The sequence below is a fragment of the Charadrius vociferus genome, unplaced genomic scaffold (genome assembly GCF_000708025.1).
Source record: "Charadrius vociferus isolate BGI_N301 unplaced genomic scaffold, ASM70802v2 scaffold1418, whole genome shotgun sequence".
Taxonomy (NCBI): domain Eukaryota; kingdom Metazoa; phylum Chordata; class Aves; order Charadriiformes; family Charadriidae; genus Charadrius; species Charadrius vociferus.
The window spans coordinates 89,762-113,602 of NW_009649695.1; the positions used below are offsets into that span (position 1 = coordinate 89,762).

At 38.6% G+C, this 23,841-nt stretch overlaps 1 protein-coding gene across 1 annotated transcript in view; it reads right to left on the reverse strand.

The window, feature by feature from the left end:
• Positions 1–4,617: 4,617 nt before the first annotated feature.
• Positions 4,618–23,841, reverse strand: part of ACBD5 (acyl-CoA binding domain containing 5) — a 28,171-nt gene continuing 8,947 nt past the window's right edge. The window contains exons 4-11 of the mRNA XM_009890575.1: positions 16,250–16,387; positions 15,283–15,483; positions 14,455–14,561; positions 11,235–11,511; positions 9,682–9,881; positions 8,069–8,119; positions 7,664–7,773; positions 4,618–4,851 (exon numbers count right to left, since the gene is read on the reverse strand). Coding sequence (XP_009888877.1) covers positions 4,839–4,851; positions 7,664–7,773; positions 8,069–8,119; positions 9,682–9,881; positions 11,235–11,511; positions 14,455–14,561; positions 15,283–15,483; positions 16,250–16,387 — 1,097 coding nt within the window. The 3' untranslated portion in view covers positions 4,618–4,838. The remainder of the gene's footprint in view (positions 4,852–7,663; positions 7,774–8,068; positions 8,120–9,681; positions 9,882–11,234; positions 11,512–14,454; positions 14,562–15,282; positions 15,484–16,249; positions 16,388–23,841) is intronic.

The window sequence follows — 23,841 nt, forward strand, 5'->3', positions numbered from 1 at the left end:
GTGTCTGCTGGGCTGCTTGCTGTCCGTCCCCTCAGGTAGCTGGGAAAGGAATGGGAATGGTGGAGAAAAAGGAAGTTTTCCTGGAAGGACTAGAAGAGAGCTAATTCTTAACAGTGCAGAGTGACAGATCCTAGCTGTAGGTGTGATAATTCAAACACAGGGAAATAGAATCTTGGCAAGCTGTAAAATGTCATGATGCTCCCTACCTTTGCTAAGGACTTCAGTTCCAGAAAACTTCTAAATTGTTGGATCTTATTGAAATTGTTACATGAAAAAGGTGCAAGCAATCAAATGGAATACACTACTGAAACAGTATCCATAGACAACATTCTCTGAATATGATGAGTAGTTCTTTAGCATTTTTCCTGTGTATAGTTAGAATATATAAAATGAGGAGGAGGAATACCTTAATTTAAGTAATCACTGGTATTTTATATGATCTATTTTTCCTTTTCTAGTAATCTGGCTTAAGAAAACTAGTCTTACAAGAATGAATTTCAGTTTCATGCTGAGGAAAATAATCTAGAAATGTGTTAGGAAATAATATAAACTGACCACCATAACAGCTCTTTGTCTTCAGTACTTTACAAATGATTACAACTTGTTCCCACTTTGCAGTATAATACATTCCCTTCAAGGCAGAAAAAATTAGTTATAGTGGTATGACATCATAAAGATAACCTCTAACCCCTTGAAATAATTCTTAATCAGCTGCAATGGTCAAGTAAGCTTCTATCTAAACTTTCTTGACCAATCATGATGAACTACAGGACTGCTTAAAAGACTATTAGGTAATCTAATGCTAGTGTATATAGAGCTGGAGATGATAGTACACCAAAATATTAGGCATAAAGAATCATGTTTCCTATTTTCTTATAAGTTTCTTAAGTTTATTATTCTACAAGAAAACTATGGTTCTTCTACTGTAGTTTTATAATGCAATACAAAAACATAAATTCTGTAGAACAATAAATAGGTCAATTGACAAATCAGAATGTTTAAATCTAAACAGTTATTGCTACACTGCTGTCCAGAACTCTTAAATTCTTCACAGTTAACACTGAAGGCTTGCGATACCCTGTTCTCTACAATACCTTGCACTTATCCTGATCGTAGCAAACAGAGTTGAACTTAACAAGGTGATTGTTGGGAGGTGTGGCATGGTTTTGTTTGTTGGGGTTTTTTTTTTGTTAAAGGTGAATCCTAGCTTTATTCTTCAACATGGAATTTCTTGCCAACTCTTAATCCCTTTGTTTTTGCTCTACTTATTGCTTGACTTGAAATACTACAGAGAAAAGTACAAAAAGCTATAATGTAGTAGCTGAAAGATTCTAAAGTTTCTTCTCACTAGTAATCAACTACAAATATTTGTGTAAGCTAGCAAAAGTTTTTGGCCCTTAGAAGCTGTGGAATACCACTTGGCAAGTGCTGTAGCTGTTCTGTGGTGTTTCTTGAAGGCCTAAACTTTCTTTATGTGCATAACCTACATAAACTCTGTAGCTTCCAGGTTACCTGGGGAGACAGTTTATCTGCTATTAGTTTTTAAGCACACTTCTGTCCAGCTAAAGATCACACTTGCTCATACAGAAATAGCAGTTGTGGACAACTATTACTACAACTAACTTGCTTTTGGGCTCACCTATACACTGCACCACATTCAGAGGCCAATATACTGAAATGCTGCTGTGTGTTCTTGAGCTAGTAGGTTCCAGTTTCAGCATGATCAAGTTTTACCTATGGTTACTCTTACAGTAAATTGTATTCTTCTTGCTCTCTACTACAGCCTCAAAAAAACCTTACTTTGCACACTTTTGTGTAAATATATAAAATAAAATAAAGTACTCCAGTCCTGCTGTTGGTTGCTTCTGTATTTTATTGTCTTTAAACTGTCTTACACTTTTGACCCTGTGTGGGGGTGGGAGGTGGATTTTTACACAAAGAAACACTGTTTCCCCCTACCCTGGGGAAGGCAGCATAGGGAACCACCTAATACAGGTCTGCATGCCCTTCAGTTCATAACTTGCTAACACCTTCCTGCAATCCTTATGACAAGCTACATTTGCGTATGTAGTGACAGGAGAGCAAAGAGTCAGCAAAGAGTCTGTAACGCCTGCTGGGAGTCTGCTGCTCTCTGGTAACTAGAGAGTCAGACAGTGACTCCATCTCCACCAGTGCTTACTGTACTGCTGCAGTACCAGAGGAGGAGTGACAAAGGGCCCTGAGGATAGAACAGCTGTTCCCCCTGCCCCCCCCCGACTCAGTTCTGGTTCCCCTAACTGAACACCTATTAGTAGGTGGAATGTCTTCCATCTGGTTTCATCCAGAGCACACCTATGCTTTTTGGATGAAGTTTGATTCACTGCAGGAAACTAGCCGGACACTTGCTTCAGAAGTGCAACTTTGAGCTGAGTCTAGATGTTCCCAGAACATGCAGAACTGTTTTGACTGCCAGCCCTCTTGAGGAGAGCACCAGCTAGAACAACATATCCTAGTTCTGCACACCTATGATCTGCTTATGCCACTTCCTCCAAGTTAATGCTGTGTATCTTTGTATCTGGGCAAATTATAAAAATAAGTAATTTGTCCTTACCTTTAAGATGAAGTACCAGCTAACTAGAAAACTGTTCAAATGGCAGTGAGTTTGAGATGTCCCTAGCAGGTGAGGCTCAGTTATGAGTTGCAGGTAAGTGGTTCTAATAGTGATTTTGTTTTGTATTACAACTTTAAGATTGAGACTGCTTCTTCATAATGTAGCCAGCAGGCTCTTCTGTACAGCCAAAGCATCCAATCTACCGCATCTACTAAACATTAAGGAAGTTCAAGATAAAATACAAAATATTAAGGGATTGATTTATTGAAACATGAATAAATAACAAGGATGGCATATGCCTACATTTATGTCAGTGGGAAGTTAACAGTTAAGTACCTTTAAGAATGTCTGTACCATCTCTAAAAGCAAGACACCTACATGTAACGTGGGTATGAACTGGGGGAAGAGGCACTCCAGGGTGCTTCGTCCTGTCAGAAGACATGCTGCTTCAGGAGGTTTTTTTTTTTTTTTTTTCAAGTGACCTTCAAGCTGGAGTATCCTTCCTGTATAACCATTTCTATCATTTTATGGTAAGAAGTCAATCACTCTGGGAACTTTAAGCTACAGGCACAATGGCTTCAGGTCACAGTGAAACTTCCCTTCTGGCATAAGCTTTGTTCAAACCTGAGTTTTCAGGACATCTCACACCAAAACTCATCTCAGGCGCATGAAACCATCTGGTTGGTACAGCAGTCTTCAAAGAGGTTCTGGTCATTTTATTTTTTAATTCAGCTTTACAATAAGAAAATCAGAAGGGGGGGAAAAGTAACTTTAAAAAAAAAAAAGCTCACTTAACTAAATACAAGATTAAAATTGCTCTGGTAAAACAAACACTAAATTCTGTGATTACATTTTTATACAGTATAGCTTGTATGAAAAATGTTTTCCAAACTATAAAAGATTTTCAGGAAGGACAAAAAATAACTTTCCTTAAGAATTATTTGTAATATGTAGTGGAGAATGAAAGCACATATATAATACGTTAAAATTTCTGAAGAGTCAGATCTTAAATGGGTTATGTTATAATGCAATTCTTTATAGCGCATGAATGTCTTAGATTTGACAGAAAACTAATTTTAGTGCATTTCCATTTTCCAGAGATTTAGACAACTTATAAATTAATTTTAAAATTAAGTGTAAAGCATGCTTTAGTCAAGCAAACTTCACAAGTTTGTAACTATCTGTATATTGGTTAATAAATACTCCATCAAAAAATCAGCACCAAAATTAGCTGAAAAGTTTTGTTTTGAAAGGAAGTAGAAGGATAAGAGAGAAAAAAATACCAGAACTGATATTTTTCCTAATGAGTTGGTCAAAGTCCACAATAGATTAGGGCTAGATTAAATCTTATTTTAATTTACATAAACTGACAACAAAAACCTTACAGTGCACTGAGCTTTTTAAAATCTTAGAGATATACTTAGAGCTAGCTTTCATCTTATTTCAGAGCACTTTGTGCCTAAACTATGTATTTCCATGAAAACAAGCTGTTGTCAACAAGAATACAATTATCAAAGATTAAAATATAAGGTGCAGCCTCTTTAGATGGATCCCTTGTACCACACACAGTTTCCAAACTTGTATTTAACAGTCCATCTGTTATTAATGGCTCTAACTTGCAAGACATCTATCAATTCCCAAATCTCCTTTACAATCTTAAAGGATAAGTGAAGGATTCAGCTTCATTTCTGACCAATTTACACGGAAATTTGCCCTATACAGTTTTAGTAGCAAAAATAATCAGTTTAATTCCTCAGGGCTATATTGTATTTTTCCAACAGCTTCCAATGTATTAAATTCATACTTTATTAGTGCTTTCATCTGATAATATATAATCCTGGGGAAAAACAGGCAGGGATGTCACGACTGTAACATTATTTCTGTATTAAAGTGACGGTTTTACATATTTTTACTTACTCTTTTACAAAGATGATATTCTCTTCATCATCTAACAGCAGCAAGACCAGTAATTACTGAAGGCCCATCCACGAGCACACTCCGAAGTAATTAATGTTCATATGGGTTTGAGGATAGAATTATTAAATTTATTTTATTTGTAACCTAGGAGCTGTGAATCATTCAAGTTTCAATGATGTTAGTCCTTAAATGTTGAGCTCAAAGGTAGTACAAAATATTACTATAACAGAAGGAACATCATCCCAGATCCTGAGATTCTATGAGAATTCAGAATTCCTTCGCTTTCCAGGGCCATCTTCTCCTAGAAGTCTTTCAGCAAAGTCATGAATTCTCAGTTCAGTTTTCTAGAAGAGGAACCAAATAAATTAGTTTAATGTACCTTCACATATGAGATGATTTTTCATTTGTCTAAATAAACAAATCAATTCAGGTTACATGTGAATTATTTCCAATCCATTAAAATACAACACTGCTTCAATATACCTGGAAATTTGCCCTCTTAACTTATAAAACAATCTGCAAGTTTACAGAACTGGCACAAATTGCACCAAGGAGTACAAAATACCACTAAGAATTCTGAACTGCAGATGAAAGTCCTCAGAGCAGCCCCTGACCACATCAGTCAGCGGTTTGCTGGCTCACAGTAGAGCAACGTTTAGGAGCTGGTTTTCCAATGACTGCAGCAAATGCGCAATCAGAATGTTCTACAGTCGTGAGGTGAATCCAAACAATTCTCAGTTACTAAAAATATATTTCTATCTGTGATCTGGTTTTAGAGCTCTTAGGATTCAGGTTTTCAAGCTTTCTTCAGCGAAGGCTCCAATATGAGTACCCATAAGGGTGCTAAGAGTGGGCTGAGCTACCCCCTTCCCAGGGACATGAGCTAAAAACAAAGCTGTTGGCTACAGGAGGCCTTCTCTCCACCAGTTCCAGGGAATTTCCTCCACTGTGCAAACGAGTTCAGGAGTCATGGCTCCACAGCTTCACGATTAGAAAACCTCACATGGTAGCACATTCTCACCTCATATTCTGCTCCAGGACAGTTTATGTGTTTTAAAACCAAAAGTATATAGATATGGTCAATATATGCTCTGTGTACAGCTGCTGCCTAAAAGCTTACACGGCTTAACACAGTACACACTGAAACTGGCAATGGGACAATAGAGAAGGACTCTTGTTTTGCAATTCCATTTTCTCTCTGAGTGTACTCGATCAACTTCCTACCCATTGCTAAAGGAGATGGAACTCTGCATGGAAAGGTGATGCAGAAGCAGATCGTCCTTGAATTCTGGCTATGGGTAGATTTCTTCAGAAACAAAGAGGAAAGTTAAAGAACACAGAAATTTCTTTATTTGTTTCTGTTCTCATCTCATGTTAATACAATCCATGAATGAGTACACGAAACGAGGACTATCTGGGGCTATGCTATCTCTGACTCACAAAGATACTGGTATTACCGTTCGTAGACAAATCCTCGTGTCCAGAACTGAAAAAGAACATTGATAAACTGGAGGATTCGGCAAAGAGCCACCAGAACCATCCCAAGACTGGAAAACAACTTTAAAATGAGATTCCAGTTGCTCCATCTGCTTTATTTAAGCAAGAGATTAAGAGATGACCTAGTGATAGCAATAAAGTACGCACGGAAAACATATGGGCTCTTTGTCAAGTAGATAAAGATCTAGGAAAATCCAATGTATGAAAGCTGAAGCTCAACAAATCCAAACTAAAAATAATGTACCATTTGCTTACTCATTTAAAGCTCTGAATCATTAGAACAATGTATTAGAAAAATTGCTGGAAAGGGTGTTTTTCTAAAAACTGATTTCTCACTGAACCTGTGAATTGATTGAGGGTGCTACAGCAGTCTGAATAGATGATCAAAAGATGTTTAAAAGAACAGCCTACTGTTCAGAGAGAGAGAGAGAACATGGCGATTTGAGAGTTATTAGCTAAACAACACTAAAGTTCATAGGACCATCGCTAAAAAAATTTGTATCGATTTTAAAAAACTTTGTCCTTGCTGATGAAATGGAAATCCCCATTTACTAGTGCAGAACATAAGGGAAATGTGTGTAACTTGGCAGTGAAATCTCTGGTTTCATCAGATCGTGCAAGTGACACCAATGCTGCTACTGACAGCGCTGAGACAGGGCAACTCCCAGGCAGGTGTGAAGCCTTTGTGGGCACTGCGTTGTTTACAATAGCATGGGCTGGGCCCAGAGGGTGGTGACCAGTGACAGAAGTCTAGTTGGAGGCCAGTAGTTAGCGGTGTATGTCCGGGGTCAGGACTGGGTCCAGCCCTGTGTAACATCTTTATTAATAATCTAGACGATGGGGCAGTGTGCACCCTCAGCACATTTACAGATTACACAATACTGGGAGGAGTGGTTGATACGCCAGAGGGTGGTGCTGCCATCTAGAGGGATCTCATCAGGATGGGGCTGACAGGAACCTCATTAAGTACAAGGGGAAGTGCCAAGTCCAGCACCTGGGGAGGAACAACCCCAGACACCAGTACACACCGGGGCCTGCCCAGTTGGGAAGTAGCTTGGCAGAAAAGGACCTGGGGGTTCTGGTGGACACCAAGTTGAACACGAGCCAGCAACATGCCCTTGCAGCAAAGGCAGCCCATGGTACTGCTGGCTGCGTTATCCCTCCCAGCAGGTCAAGGGAGGTGATCCTTCCCCTCTACTCAGCAGTGGAGAGGCCACACCTGGAGTGCTGTGTGCAGTTCTGGATACAAGAGAGACACGGACATACTGAAGACAGTCCAACAAAAGATCATTAAAATGATGAAGGGACTGGAGCATCTCTCCTATGAGAAGAGATGAACGCTGGCACAGGTTGCCCAGAGAGGTTGTGGAGTGTCCCTCCTTGGAAACATTCAAAAGCTGTCTGGACACGGTGCTGGGCAACGAGTTCTAGATGTCCCTGCTTGACCTGGGAGCTTGGACCGGATGACTTCCAGAGGTGCCTTCCAACCTCAACCATTCTGTGTTGTACACTGTCAAAGCCTTATCAAGAGTGTACCCTTGCATTCTTCTTATGCACGAAGGCAGTATTTTATGTCCTGTCTAAATAACACGATATACTATGTATTGGTTTAAACAGATGAAATGCACTATATATGCCCAATTAAATGCATGTCTTTACCTTCGCTTTCTTTGAAGATACACATGTACCAACCACTGGGCAATAAATGGCCATATAATAGCAAAAGCTAAAACACCAGGAGAAATTTCGAAGGGCCACCATGATGGTTTCTAAAGAAAACAGAAAAAAAAAAAAAAAATCCAGTCAGCAATCTGTGTGCACATATTGAATACCACAGGTATACTTATCAGTCACTTCAAGTGTTACAGTATCAAAGTAGAAAATACTAGTAAGACCAGACAAAAACATTAATCTATCAAATAACTTCTTCAGACACAGATTATTTTTTATCTCCTAGTCAAGGGAGAGACAATGTAAAAAGCACATACTAAGAGCTAGATATAAAATATTCATCTAATCTTTTTTCACCATTCATACTGCTTTTTACAAATAGTAAAAAAATACCTTGACAGAGGAGGCAGGCTGATAATTTGACTGTAGCGTTGCAGATTTTGCCTTTAAATACAAACAAAAGCTGGTGAGTATTAAAAAAGGAAACTGCAATTAAATTTTTTCTGCTTCACAAAATGAGAATATGAAGTTTTTAATCTTGTGAAGGTTTTGCAATCTGTATCTATGACAGTTTAAGCAACAGAACCAACCCCATGCAACACCCCTTTCACCACTTAGTTTCCAACTTCCCTCTCATGTTTCCATTACTCTTTATAGCATTTTTATCACATCTCTGTGTGTTAAAAAATCAATCAGTGTCACTTAATGGACCTCTTTACAAGGCCCCCCTGCCCAACTTGTCGAACTTCCTCAACTCTGGTCCAGTCCCAGCAGCTGCAACCCAGAGCAGAAATCCCAGCAGCTTAATTTGCATGATTACGTTTCAACACCAGTCTATGCAAATACAAAAAGCACTGTTTTAGTCTGCCCTGAGCTATAGCTATAGGCACGTCTAACAGCATAAAGGAAATAGAATACTCTGTTCCAAATCATCCAGGCAATCCAGAAAATGAGAAGTACCAGAAACTTTTCAAGACGATTCCCATACACTGTTGCAGTGCTTCCTCAAAAACAAAGCAATCCATTTTCTAGGTCCTTCTTCATTTATGTAAGTGTGAAACAGAAGCTTCTGTTTCTCTTTAGGTAAGGTTAGCAAATACAGCATGAACTACTGGGGAAGAATATTTTACTATTTCTTCATATATTGCTCAGGCAAAAAAAGAAAATCAATCTGTAACCAAACATCAGATTCTTGAATAGTTGTGATGGAGCGAAATCATGGTTTTAATAAATCCTTTTCCCTGGCTGCCTTAGATTTGGAGTATATGCATCCCACAGGATACTACTTGTACAGTTCTCTCATTCTCAGGTAGATCAAAATACATCAGCAATTCAAACAAAACCAAACATTTTTAGGTTGCTGGTTCAATTACATTCACAGCATATTCTATTCTCCTGAATATACGGTATTTCCATTGAAACAGAAGGAAAAAGAAACACTACATCAATAAATATCTACACTTGCTTAAGACTTCTTTTCCATATCTTGTATACATGACGCAAAATTCCAAGAAAGTGGATTACTTCATGGGGAAAGAATGCTATGCAGAATCAATCTTCTCCTAACTGAAAAATGGAATCAGAAGTTCTGCCTGCAAACATTTACCAATCTGGAAAATTAAGATAATTTCTCACTTCCTTTGAAAATCCTTTGAGATCTACTGATGAAGAAATTATCTAGGATCATGTATTACTAACATTAAGTATGGAATCTCCATAAAGCGACTGTGTAATGTATATCAATAATGATGGCTAAGATTAGTCTGATCACAAATCAGTAAAATAACATACGGTTAATTTTTAGGTGAAAACACATGTTTTTTCTCACATGTACAAGAGTCCTGAATTGTGTTCCTAAGAAATTTTAAGTTGGAATAAACTACAGAATATAACTGAAATGTCTTTACAGTTTAAGAAAATATTGTCTGAAATTTTAATCTAAAAAAGGATAAAAATATCCAAGGAAATTTAATAAAAAGTCATTAAATAACTTCAATGAATAATACCTGTGATGCTGTGACTGCCTCCAGCATATGCAACCTCTGAAGGACATTCTGCATGTCTTCTTGCAACCGCATCAGCACTACTGCAATCTGTTCATTGAGGCTACCCCTGGGTCCTCTGTCTGATCCCCAGCGCTCTCCATCCCCTCCACTACCCATCTGTCCACCTTGTGAACCATCTCCTAGAGGCTGAAGTCTATGCCCTGTGTTAAGGGAGAAAAAACAGATACGTAAAAACACAGAATGGGCTACCAACTCTATCGATTTTTTTTTATTTTAACTGTTCAGTTTTCTCCCTCCTGAACTGAGTGAGGTACTCCTAATCATAGGCTATATTCAGACAGTTCAAAAGCACTAGGAGATTACTGCAACATCATTTCAGATATTTGTTTCCCTACAGCCTCAGTGTCACAGTATCATTCAAGGTTCTAGAACTGCATAAACATTTAGCAAAAAAAGATTAATTCACATCCAGTCAAGTTCAGCAGTAAAGTCTGCTCTAGCGAAAAGAAAGTAAGATCTGTCTTATTATGAAGACTAGGTGTGTTTTAAGGTTGAGACAGTCTCCAGCTGGAAAACAAAGAACACTGGAATAGAGTGATGAGAAAAGCTAATTGTTTGAAACCTGTAATACTCCTTTAAACTCCATACAGATAGCCTATCATGTTTCTGCCTGCAAGTAGCAAACGTAAGTAAAACAAGAGAAGGGGAAATCGTTAAACTATAATATGTTCTTCATAATAGTTTTCAACGTAAATGCTATATTTGGATTTTCTTTTTAATTTTTGCATCTGATCACATAGGGGTGCCATACAAAAAGACATGCTATATATAAATAGAAAACTTTCTGAATTATTTTTTTTTAGTACAAGAAAAATAAACTTTATCGTTGACTTTACATATCATACCACTGGAATATAGTGCGGCTCCTAGGTGACAGTATTAGAAGTATTACAGAATGAAAAACAGCAGAGGTCCCACATAAATTGAACATCTGGAGTAATATGTGATTAAGAATCATTAAGTTTTAAGAATCATAATAGATAGTATCAGAATCACTCCAAGGTGTGGCTAACACTCCAATTATATAGAAAACAGTAGGTCACCAATACCTTTGCATGATGTTCCATGGTTTCAAATAAGACACCACATAGGTATAAATGCACATGCATTTAAAAATAAGTATGTAACTTGTAAAGAAACTCTTCTCATTCATAGACAAGTTTTGAAGATTACATTTCTAAAAAGACAGGTGTCATAAACAGCAGCTGGAGTTTAAGGTAAGCCAAACCAGAAGAAGCCAATATGCTTACAGAAGATCTCCATTGCACAAGAAAATACTTTTGTAATACGTATTATGAATGAAATAAATACTCTGAAGACAAAACTGATTGCTACCCATTTAATTAGGATTTTGTTATCTATTTTTATCATGAAGGACAGAAACACTATATGGCATGACTATCTTACTGGACAACGTTGACAAGTGCTTCTCAGGCACCAGTAACTTATGACAGTCAGGACAGTGAGGAAAACAACAGCGGCATTCACAGTACCTCTCCCTCTTCTGACACTGTAGAAATCTGCTTTTTCTCCACCTTTCTTTTCCTTGTGAGGGCCCCCATTACCGGCTTTACCATCTTCTCCTCCACACTTGACTTCGCCTTGTTCTTGAGCTGCTCCCTCTACCGCATTTTCAGGTTGGACATTCCTAAAAGTCATGCAAGCGCGCCTTGGAAAATCCGTATTTTCTAACAGAAGACTGTGATCTACATCCAAGTAATGGGATGAATGCTTTAAAGATCCTTTAGCTGATGTGATGATCTCCAAGGGCTACAAATTAACATTAGGAAGTAATTAAATTCTGTAAAATGTGACATTTAATCAATAAAAAGGAAGAAGCATCATCTCTACTTTCACTTTAAGAAAATAGTTCACCCAAAATTAAGACTTTTAACAGGAGAAGTTGTTTTCCTGTAGAACGTGCTTACTATTTTCTAAATGTCCCCTTCAGATTGAAAAGGCAAATATTCTCAAACCAGTGATACAGCTTTAGACGTTCCCAACATACACTAATACTAAGTAATCTCTAAAATACAACATCAAGATCTGAAAATGTCCATTTTTCCCTTGTAAAATTTGCTTTCCTTCCTATATAGTGAAGTGGTATCCTAACTTGGATTCGTGAGCCACACTGTCAAAAGTCACGTGCTAGTAACAACCTTGAGTGGGCAGTGTTTACACACACAGCAAAGAGATCACATTGTTTATTATCAACCTGTTCAAAACAGGTTGGCTGCACCCTGTACCTCTCACCAAACAAAAGAGAGGCATAGTATTCTATCAACATCTCACTCAAAATTGGTGATACTGTAGGGAGATATTAAAAATGGATGACATATGCGTTGATCGGCTCACAATTACATGTTCTGCAACAGGACTGTCTTAAGGTGGTCCAAGCAATCCTTTGTTCAGTGCAAGGACAAGCATTCGCACAAGTATATGTTGAAACAGCCTCGAGACCTCAGCCAGCTGAAAAATAACTCCATCAAAAAGCCAAAATAACCAAAAGGAGGGGTAAAGAAATAGAAACTGCTGCCAAAATCACATTTTTCAAATACCAGTTCATAAACTTGTATCATCAGAACTGAAGACAGAGTGTTTGCTACATCTTATCCAATAAAAAGCTCTATTTAATTCTTTAAATTAACCTCTCCTAGTTTGAGAGGTAGTTCTGCTTGTATATTTATTTACATATACCTGAACAATTGTTGTTTTGTTCAAAACTAGAACTTTTCTCATGCAGGTTGGGAAACTATCCACCCACTTCAATTAAAGAATCTCAAACAAGCTCGAATGATACGCAAGATGATTGGGAAATCATCTAGATAACAGAGCTTGCAGCACTTCTACCAAATCACCTTTCCCAATGTGCTTCATTACTGGGTAAAATTTTGATTTGCTGAAAGGAATTCTCTAGATACTCAAGAAAGAGTTGGACAAGAGTGCTTACTGGCCTTGCTGATCCCATGCATCATTCATATACTCCTCCCCAGAATCAGGAAACTAGGTGTTTGAGTACAATCTACAAAGTCCACTGGATCTCTGAAGGAGGTCCAAGCCAGTAAGTCAACTAAGACTAGAGTTCATACAACGAGCAGGAGCTTAAAGACTAAGCCAACACAGTCAGTGCCCACCTCTTACAGGAAAGTCACAGATGTACATTACAGCTGAAGAGAGCACAAGAGAGGCCAGAAATCATTGTCATCTCCCACTTCTTTAGACCTAGGCCACTTTCAGGCACTGGCCTTCAGGCCACCTGATAATCACAGAATGGTCAGGGTTGGAAGGGACTTTTGGAGATCATCTAGCCCAACCCCCCTGCCTGAGCAGGGTCACCTACAGCAGGTTGCACAGGAAGGCGTCCAGGCAGGTTTTGAGTATCTCCAGAGTGGGAGACTCCACCACCTCTCTGGGCAGCCTGTGCCAGTACTCCACTACCCTCAAAGTAACGAAGTTCCTCCTCGTGTTAAGATGGAACTTCCTATGTTCAAGCTTGTGCCCATTACCTCTTGTCCTATCACTGGGTACCACTGAATAAAGACTGTTCCTATACCCCTGGCTCTTTCCTTTTAAGTATTTATAAGCATTAATAAGATCCCCCCTCAATCTTCTTTTCTCTAGACTAAAGAGACCCAAGTCCCTCAGTCTTTCCTCATAAGAGAGATGTTCTAATCCCCTAATCATCTTCGTAGCCCTTTGCTGGCCCCTCTCCAGCAGATCCCTGTCTTTCTTGAACTGGGAAGCCCAGAACTGGACGCAGTACTCCAGATGCCGCCTCACCAGGGCAGAGTAGAGGGGGAGGATGACCTCCCTCGACCTGCTGGCCACACTCTTCTTGATGCACCCCAGGATGTCATTTGCCTTCTTGGCCACCAGGGCACATTGCTGGCTCATGGTCATCCTGTTGTCCACCAGGACTCCCAGGTCCCTTTCCACAGAGCTGCTCTCCAGCAGGTCAGCCCCCAACCTGTACTAATGCATGGGGTTATTCCTCCCCAGATGCAGCACCCTACACTTGCCCTTGTTGAACTTCATAAGGTTTCTCTCTGCCCAACTCTCCAGCCTGTCCAGGTCACACTGTATGGCAGCACAGCCTTCTGGCGTGTCAGCCACTCCTCCCAGTTTTGTGTCATCAGCAAACTTGCTGATGGTACACTCTATCCCTTCATCCAGATCATTGATGAATATATTGAACAGGACTGGACCCAGTACTGACCCCTGAGGAACACCACTCGTTACTGACTACAGACAACTTGTTACTGATAAGGCTTACTCTTTATTTTTTTGAAGGATCCATCAGGCCGGAAAGAGCATGCAAAAAGCTCATTGTTACAAAGACACCCTCTGCTTCTTACAGACAACTGGATTCTGGTCCCTACATATGTTATGAGACCCTATATTCATTTGTGGATGTACCCCTTAGTTTCTTTGTACTGTTGTTTTTGACAGTTGTTTCTTTCTAATGTTGTTTTTGACACCTTCCCCTCACATAAATTCTCTGGGGGCAAAAATTTCAAGGCTTTTAGATCAGTAGTAACCAACTTGTAAAAGGCTGATAATAAGAACAACAAAAACCAATAGTCCAAACAGGAGAAAGGTATGCATGTGTTACTTCATTCCCCTCTGCACGTCCAGGTTCACCTGACAGATAGGAACCTATTTAAAAATAAGCATACCAATTTCAGACTACACCTAGGAATACTAAGCCTCTACCTCTTCTAGTCCAAGTTGCTCCATAGAGTCACAATAAACTTCACTGTCTGAATCACTGGTTAAGTGCTGAGTTGCTGAGAACTCTTCAGTATTCTCTTCATTTGCACCTGTACGGAAAAGAGACATGTACACGTTTTGTAAATGTGATCCTGGCAAAGAGCAAAGCAACGAGTTAAAATGTTTCGGTGAGCTTTAGCTCATGCCCCTTTTACCTACAACTGTTATCCTAAAGTTAGATTCTGAACAAAGAGGTTATATTAATATAGGAATTATATAAAACTTTTACTAATGGGAAAACTATATGTCATATTGCCATTTTTGCATTATAAGTTGATAATTTTAATTTTTCCTTGTTCATTCCACTCTCCTTTCTAAGCTCGGTATAAAGCAGTTTTGCCTAAAGTTATCCGTTAGTTTTAAAATTATATATTTAGACATCACTTTCAATAAACTGGCATTTATAATATGTTCAGCCTTTGAGAATAACAAATAAGATATTAGTGATTTTCATTTCACAACGCATTAGCTTTCAAAGGGAAATAGTATTTGCATAGGTAGTATAATGATTTTAAAAGAAAACAATTGTATTATTGTGGTTTTAGGCCTCTCTGACTGTGAATTCATGTCTTTCTGTAGGAGAGCCTAAAAGAAAGCCTTATTTTAAACTGGTATAAAACTAGATTTTTTTTTGAGTACTCTTTCTTCAGGTTTCTACAACTGAAAGACACCATTGCTAGTCTCTGAATCCCAGGATTAAGCTTTCAAGAAAAGAAACATTTTCCATGAAAAACATGTGCAAACGAAAACATGGTCTTGCGAGGACAATACCTTGGTGAGCACTGTTATTAGCTATTTCTATGCTTGGCTCTGTTTTCTTTATTTCTTCCTCTGGGTTCAAGCCATTCAGGGCAGATTTGGTCTGGACGCCATTCTGCATATCTGGGATAAAGCTGTCTGTGTAACAGCCATTAGTAACAATACTTTCCAAATCCTTAGCAGCTGCTGATTCTGGTTTCACATTCTTATAGTCTGTAAAAAGAACAAGAAAACTTTGCAAATAGAAAGCTACGCATCTAATAGCTTGAAACATATTTCTTCAAGTAGCTAACTTTCTTATGGACTATGTGTATAATCTATCTGCAATATATAAATGCTCCTAGATTGACATTTGCAGAGATTGCTCTGTTCTTGTCAAAAGTGTAAATATAAAGTATAATTTGCATAAAGAACAGATAATATTTAAAACATAAGTAAGCAAATCCAAAGTAGGCCTCTCTGATAAACTAAATAATTATCTCAATGTCCTTGGAGAATAAAACCTGTATAGAATTCTAAATATGTAATTTAATTTGGTTTTCACTTGGTGCTGGTACTTCTCAAAGCTCTTTATGGACCCCCTAAACGAACCTTACTGAAAGTCCTGTTTTATTTTCTCTGAAGAGAAAAAAAATGATTTTTAATTCTACTGTTACAGCCCATGTAGCCATTCACAGCTCTTACAGACAGCACTGGCAACAAAAAAACAAAACAATACAGAGTATAGACTTTTGGCTAACATACCGGCAGAACTTTCTAGCCAAGTCAAACATTGTATGGCATAGCACACAAATTTGCACTAGTTCTAAATCTTATAACCCAGGCTGAGAAACTGCCATTTTTAACACACACATCCACACATATTTGCGTCTAATTCTCCTGAAGAAGTACAGCATTCATGATCCTTTAGGATTTTCTGCCACTTAGATGGTTAAGAACAATTTTGGAAGAGACAATGGTCCAAGTGCAGAAAACATACCCTTTCCATTTAGCTGCAGTTCTTTTTCCTCCTCTTCACGAACCCCTTCTTCTTCTGATTCTGCTCCACTATCACTACTTTCAGCTTTTCCATTCACAGCCTTTATATTTGGAGTGGAATTCATGACATTACTAAGGTCTAAGAAAAAATTCAAAGAGAAAAAAAAGGTGTGTTTTAGAAGAAACAAACATACAACCCTCCCCCCTCAAACTATTAGGCATAGTTGTATGAAAGTATTTCCACATTAGAAGATGTACCAGGTAACGCCAGCTTTATTTCTGTAAGCTCTTCCTTAATTGGTTTAATGTTTCTCTCTTGTGGCTCACCACAGAGTGCCTGACTACTGGTGAAGAGACTCTCAGTGATTCTGAGAAAGTCTACTGGAAAGAGACAGCAAGCAGGCCACTTTCACTACCGAGTATGACGAAGGCTATTACCCGTATTTATGGTATGGCTGCAGTAACATTTTATCTAGGACTAATGTGGCCATGTTCTTTTAAACCCAGAAGTCAGCGTTTTTATAGTAGTTCCCTTTTGGGCTGAAATCCTTCAAAACTGCTCTCAAGTCAAAGGTAAATTTTGAAACATTCTATTAAATTATGTGAGCAATGTGATTCTGAAGAAGTTAAATACAATATCCCATGCACCTTCTCCTGCAGCAATTTAATCAGATGCAAAATGTGGTAAGAAGACTCACGTTTACACAGATGTCTATCTAGCAAAGGGCATACGGACATAAATTCTCTGATTTCAGTGAAGAAGATGATGAAACAAATACACTGAGTATTTGTTTGCATACCTAATTACATAAATATTAAAAAAACCCCACCAAGATCTTGAAATAAACAAAGTAACCGCTAAATCCTTGTTCTCCACATCTTTGATCACTCCAATGATCACAATTTACTCTGACTGTACAAAGAATTGCAAGGTAAAGATTATTAAAAAATATGGAGAATTTAAGTGACAATTCTACCACCTCCTGTAAAAAAGATACGATTAAACACATCCTGATAATCATTTAAGCCTCCTATGCTAGGACAGTGTCGATTAAGGTACAAAGAGGGGACAGTTTCTGCAAGACACTCGCACAGTTTATATGTTGAGTCCAAGGTTGAATTCTGACTGTTTTAATTGTCACCACAGCATTCCATTTGCATAATTTCTACGTTCACTTTTCAAAACCTTGAAAGATTAATTCTTACATTTAGGCTTAACATTAAACAGCAAAATAATATCCAATTATACTGGAGTTGACAAACCAGCTCTGCTACTTTCTTTGCTGCATGGTAATTTAAAACTAAGGGTTTTCTGTCTTAATCTTGCAATGAAGAGTCTTCCCACATTCCTCTATTTTCAAAGCTTATCTGTAGTGCTTAAAAAAAAAAAAGCAGCAAAATAACTTTGTATAGAAATAACGAATATGTTAAATATCCTCTTCACCTTAGTTTTACTTCAAGGTCAGGTTTCTGTGGGCACCCTGCATCACTTTTTTGGATTGCTTTAATCCAACTTTTATCTGAAGATTAAAAAAAAGATGCTTTTTTATTGTAAAAAGACAAGTGGAAAAGCTATTGTCTGTCTTGTAGACTACAAGTATATAAGCAATCACAAGCTCATTTTCTCCTCACTAAATAACACTCCTTATTTGCAAAGAAATTTGTTTCACAAAAGAAAATTCCCAGCATATTCTTAGTTTATTTCTTATAAGCACGTGTCATTTACTATGAAACCCAATTCTTGAGATGTTTTTCTAAGAAACAGCAGTGTGAGGAGGATAAGGTAGCAGCTGAGTCCTCACAGCATAAGCAGTAAGCGCAGACACAGCTCCCTTGGCATGGTAAGGCAGGCATCACCCTTCCCTTTGAAACAAAGGGAGTGGGGCACCATCATCCATGTGTCTTACCCAGTCGTGGGAGTAAACGGGAAAGACAAGACTAGGAGGAACATCTAGCTGTGAAGGAAGGCAAATTAAAACTGTAAACCTCCTCACCCTACCAAGGACATTGTAAAAAGCCCCAGCTTTTTTTTCCTTAAGATTTACTTTTTTTCCTTTTGAAGGGAAGTTCTTTGAACATGCAAGCATGTTTCCTCTTCACTTAATTTCAGTAAGAAAAGTATTCTTTTGGGGAAAATTCTGAGCAATACATTGCATGTGTTTAAATAAAGAGGTGGAACTGAGAGAAAGTATCAACAGTAACAGATTTATGGTATCATGCCATTGGACACCTAAAAACTGAAATCCATCAGGATTGTATTTCTTCCACAAAGTCATTCCTTGCAACAGTGCTCCTAAAAACCATAAAGAGGCATCGCTTTGATGCAGACTGTCAAGAACACAGCATTGTACAGAGTTTTGGCCACTTGAAATCCCATGTTTAATTGCGTACCTTTCCTCAGAACCCTTACACTGCTACGCTCCTCAGCTCCATTCCTAATCGCTTTTACTACATGGCAAAAGCACGGTTTGCTGCCATCCTCCTTGTTGCTCTGAGTATCTGATAAGAAACCAGCAATGATGACTAATACTGGGGGTGATAGGGTTAAAGAGCCAACTAGTAGTGACTTCTACAGTCCCTGTTGGTAGGTTAATGGCTACTCCCTGAGGAACATATGTTCTAATATGAATGACACAAGTCAAGAAAGCTTTTAAAACCTTACTTGCTTTGTGCTAATCCCACCCAGCCACCCAACCCTTCAGTCTTTCCGTTTACCCACTTCAACTGCAGGCAAAATGTTAGTAGCTTTTTCTGTTGCCCTGGTTTAGATACTATAGAATCCCTCTTGGTCTATTATTTTCATCTCACTGCCTGCAACACCAAAACTGTGAGATTTGTGACAGAATTTTCTAAATCAAAGCTGTACTGCTCTGTAGCCATACAAGGAGTAATATCCCATAAAAGCCTAGATTGTTGGGGTTTTTTATTAATGCTATATAGTAAGAGCTGTGTAACAGCAACAACTTGCAAACAGAAGGAAGAAGGATTTAACAAAAGAATATGGCAAGATGGAAAGGATGCGAAGAACAGACAGGCAGCTCTCTACAAGCTTTCACTGGATGTTTGTTTTCTTGTCAGCTCTATTAAGAGACTTCCTAAGAGCAATTCTAAATATTTAAAGGCAGCACTACAATTCTTCTCAGTGATCTGTGTAACAGGGCCAAGTTTCTCAAAAAAAATGTATTTGATTTCTATCTCCCCACATATTTCAAGGAAATTTTTGTTACCCTGATGGGAGTTTAGGAACTTACATGCCTCTATAGATCAGCTCAAGGGTCATTTACGAAGAAAACCTCACCTAGCATGTTTTTCTCAAATGTCTTGTATTTTTGGTTTTCAGAACAGGCACATAATTCTTATACAAAATTAACACGCACTGCTGGAGCTGTACTGATGGTTGGCTCAGCACAACACAGTATCCTCACACAAGTCCTACAACCTCTTTCACTTTCTGCAAATACCAGTGACCAGGAGACAGGCCACAACAGCAGGTGAAACTTCACAAAACATTTAACTAGCTGTGTAGGCCCTCAAAATATCATAAAAATTATGTGCTTTTGTAAAATACCGTAACTTTACTATCTGCTCAATAGTAGCAAAATCTTAGCCGCAAAAAGATTATTTCCATGATCTACACTTATATCACCCTATATAAGGACCTCTTAATACTCCTGTATTTAAGTAGACTCAAGCTTTGTCAAAATTTTTCTCTTCAGTCTGTTTTGATAATCAGGCAACTAGAATTCTTTTCTTGCCGTCACAACCTGATGTTTCGTGCTTGTTACTGATCCAAGTAGGCTCCCTGCTTCGATGCCAAGTTTACGCAACCACGTTCTGCCATTTCCAATACACCTAGTTACACAAATCTCCACCTCCTTTTTGAAATACGTATCCAAATACTGCAAGGAGTTCACTGCAAGGAGCGAGTGCAGCGAGAAAGGAGGGGTATACACAAGCATCTGGGAGCAATAAGCTCTCCAGCTAGAAGAGCAAGAGTTTCTATAACCCTCATTTCCTTCCATTCTTTTTAATATAGCATGCTACAAAAAAAATTTCCGGGGGCCCAGCCTGCTCTGTAACATCTGTTCTACAATACTCAAATGAGCTGCCATCACAAATGAAAAGAGATTTTAGAAGGGTCTGTTAAAAATAGAGACAGAAAAATATATAATTCCTTACTTTAACCACCACTGTTTTACCACTTTTAATTTTAAATGCATTAAGTGTAAGTTCTCTGAAAAATGTATTCCCTAAGCACACAGATCATGGCAGCCAGATCTTCCTCGATACAGTGTTCCTTTTTTGTTTAGTCTTCCTAAACTTTACTATAACAGAAAAAGAAGCCTCTCCTCCTTTTTATTTTTCTTTTAACATACTCCAAAAGACTATAGCCTTGTCTTGTCAGCATTCCTCTCTCTGCTTATGTTCTTTTCAAGCTGTTGCACCTGAAGAGATGCCACTGTATTTCATAAAACATTTTAATCAACAACATTCATATCTTTATTTACCATTTATAAACATCAAAACAATAGTTTGTGGATAAGAACAAATACAGAAATAGGAGCTTCTCAGACATTTATATTAGTATGGTATTTAGGATTACTGACTAGTCATCCTGGACCTTTACACTTTCCTCTTCAGTGTCTATGAAGTTTCTTATCTCCGTCCATATCACCAGGCCCTGTTCCCTTGAATTTTCAGAATACTTTCCATATAGATAAGGTTACCAGGTTTTTGGGTTGACTTTGATACATTTTCCTCTTCCCTGTCACCCCTGAGCCTTCTGCCAGTAGAAACAACCTGCCTGGGATTTCCTGACACAGAGCAGCCCAGGGAGAACAGCAGCTACCCCACAGGCATTCGCAGCACCGGCAGGTAGTTCCACGAAGGACACCGGACATCCAGAGTACAGGGCCACCAAGCACACACAGCTCAGTTACATGGTGCATGTGCAGTGAGGCCAATGGATCCGGGCTTTGCCAACTGACTGTCAGCACCTTAGCCAAAAATCACGTGTGAGATTGAACACGAAGAATAGCTGCTTCTTACATATTTATAGTAACTTGCAAGAATAGCAAGAGCATTCCAGGATCCAGGATGTCCCCTTGACTGGTACTACTTCCCTCTGGGAGAATGAGCAGGAATTGCTAAGCTGTCTTCTGTGTGGAAGAGATAGTCAACATTTAGAACTTTCACATTGCGTGACAAGTAGAGAGGAGCATTAGAGTCTTGAGTTTTGTCCCGGAAAATATAAAACATGAACATAGTATACTCAGAACCCTATGAAGAAAACCGAATTACGCTTGAAAACAACAGAAAACCATATTGCTGAGTCACCTGTAGTCCAGAAACCCTGGTCTATAACATTGTAGCCTGAATGAAAAATTGTTTTGGCCTGTACAAGAAGAAAACCAAACAGGAAATAACATGAAGATTATATTCTGCCAGCTACTCCAAGCCTACCAGTTGAACAGCTTTTTACAATGCCCATATTAACACAGCCTCACAGATAACACAGATGGCTTTTCCATACATCTTAGAGACTACGATTGAAGTAATTATTTTTGCTGTAACAATGTTATGCATGAAACATCAGCCCATGCCCACTTTTCTGAGAGCAATCAAGATACAACTACCTACATCTGTTCTTCCCCAGTCTCCCATACCTCTGTCTACTACTTCTTTGTAGAAGAGAGCTGACAAATCTGGATTTCAGTTCTCTCACCACAAGATCTTAACTACAAGCAAGACCTCTAAAATTGTAAGACACCAACATTTTATAGCAAGTGGGTACATCTGCTACAGTCTCAAAACCTGAAGAGCTTTTGATAACTTATTTTCCCTTTTGCAGGGAACTGTTGACTGGCTGGAAGAACAAAATCCAACAACTAATTATGCACAAACGCTGTTACTGTTGACTCAATCCACCATGGAATAGAATACAGACAGGCTTTGCTTTTCATGGAAGAAAGCTTCTCTTAGCTCCCTCCACTTTGAAAGAAACAATTTTCATATTTTTCTTTTATTTTCACATTTGGATACTCTACTGCTCATCCTGTGATGATATATTCTCTCCTACTCTGTATGAGAGGAACTGTTGATATCCTCAGGCTTGAGCTATACTGATACTCTGCCCTAGTTTCCAACACTGCTAGACAGCACTGGCATAAAACCATCCGTTTGAAGTCAAATCACAAAGTAGGCTAACATTTGAACTGGAAAGCCTGAAGCAGGTACATATATTGCAACAGAACAAGCCACAGCTTGTTAAGACACTGATCCACATCTCATTGAGACTCTCCACTGACTTTGCCACTTGCTGGCCCAGCCCTTAATCCTATGATAATCCCATCCTGCAGCAAATGCTGCAGAGAATGTTCTAGATGCTTCTGAAGGTAAACTATTAAACTACTGAGATACTAACAAAAATATTTGTATATTAAGTTTCACACTAGCCTCCCTGAATATAATCTGTAACCTTGATTATGTCTGTTATCTTATCATTGGAAACTAGAAGAAGAGAAAAAGTTTAAAGGACAGAATTTTAAAGACCTCTCTCACCCACCCACAAGCTCCTCTGCCCCATGGGTGCTCTGCCTTAATGCACCTCCTAGCTCTAGTGCTGCCACCCATTCAACGTATCCTACTAAAGCACAGCAATTTCAGAGTAATAGGGATTTTAGCTCTTTTCCACCTTCTTACAAAGCATTAAGAAGATTCACAGCCATTGAATCCCTTAAAAATCCTAGTGAGGAAGAGGAAAGGAAATCAGTTTAGCAAGTATATTTGAAGTCAAACTGAAATGAAAGAGTGAGCTTATCAAGCAAACGGAGGGTATTTCACAGAAGAGGCCCACACACAAGCAGAAAGAGCGTGCCACCAAACACTCCACTACAAAGCAAAGATGTTGATAATAATATAAGCTCTTTGAGAAAATAAAAACATTTGAAAAGAAAAACTAATCATATGCAATCTACAGAAGCACAGTTGGAAAATATACTGCATCCTAAGAGTAAGTGATTGTACCTGGAAAGTAATGAGAACAGACTTACTTTTTTCCAAGTGTAATCCACTGCAAGCTTGCCTATGTCCTGTACTAACTACTGCCTTTGAAATTGAAGCGTTCATGTGTATTTGCTTGTTCAAAAAGCACACAGACCTCAGTGAGTATTCTTTTAAACCTAGCTCCCATATCCAATGCAGGAAGACATTATTAAGTATCTGCACCTGCCTGTAAGCTAGGCCAAATTCTGCCACACAAGCTGCTACTGAAGCAGTGCCCTGTATGGACTCCTAGAGCAAACATGCTACACTGCAATCAGCACTGCCTGAAGCCAGCATACGCAGCAATACGAGTCACCTTGCTTCGATAGGGTTTCATCTGGTGCGATTGCAATACAGCTGGGAGCAAAGTTTTCAGGAGAGAAACACTCATTAGGATGACAAAGTTTAAGAGTATTACAATGCTGAAACTTTCCACAGCCTCTGCAATGCACACCTTGTCATTACTGGAGGTAACATTTAGTCTTCCCAAAGGCTTACAAAGATTACTACTACTCAGCATAAAGGTGAAGGGTCATTTTTATTCAGCAG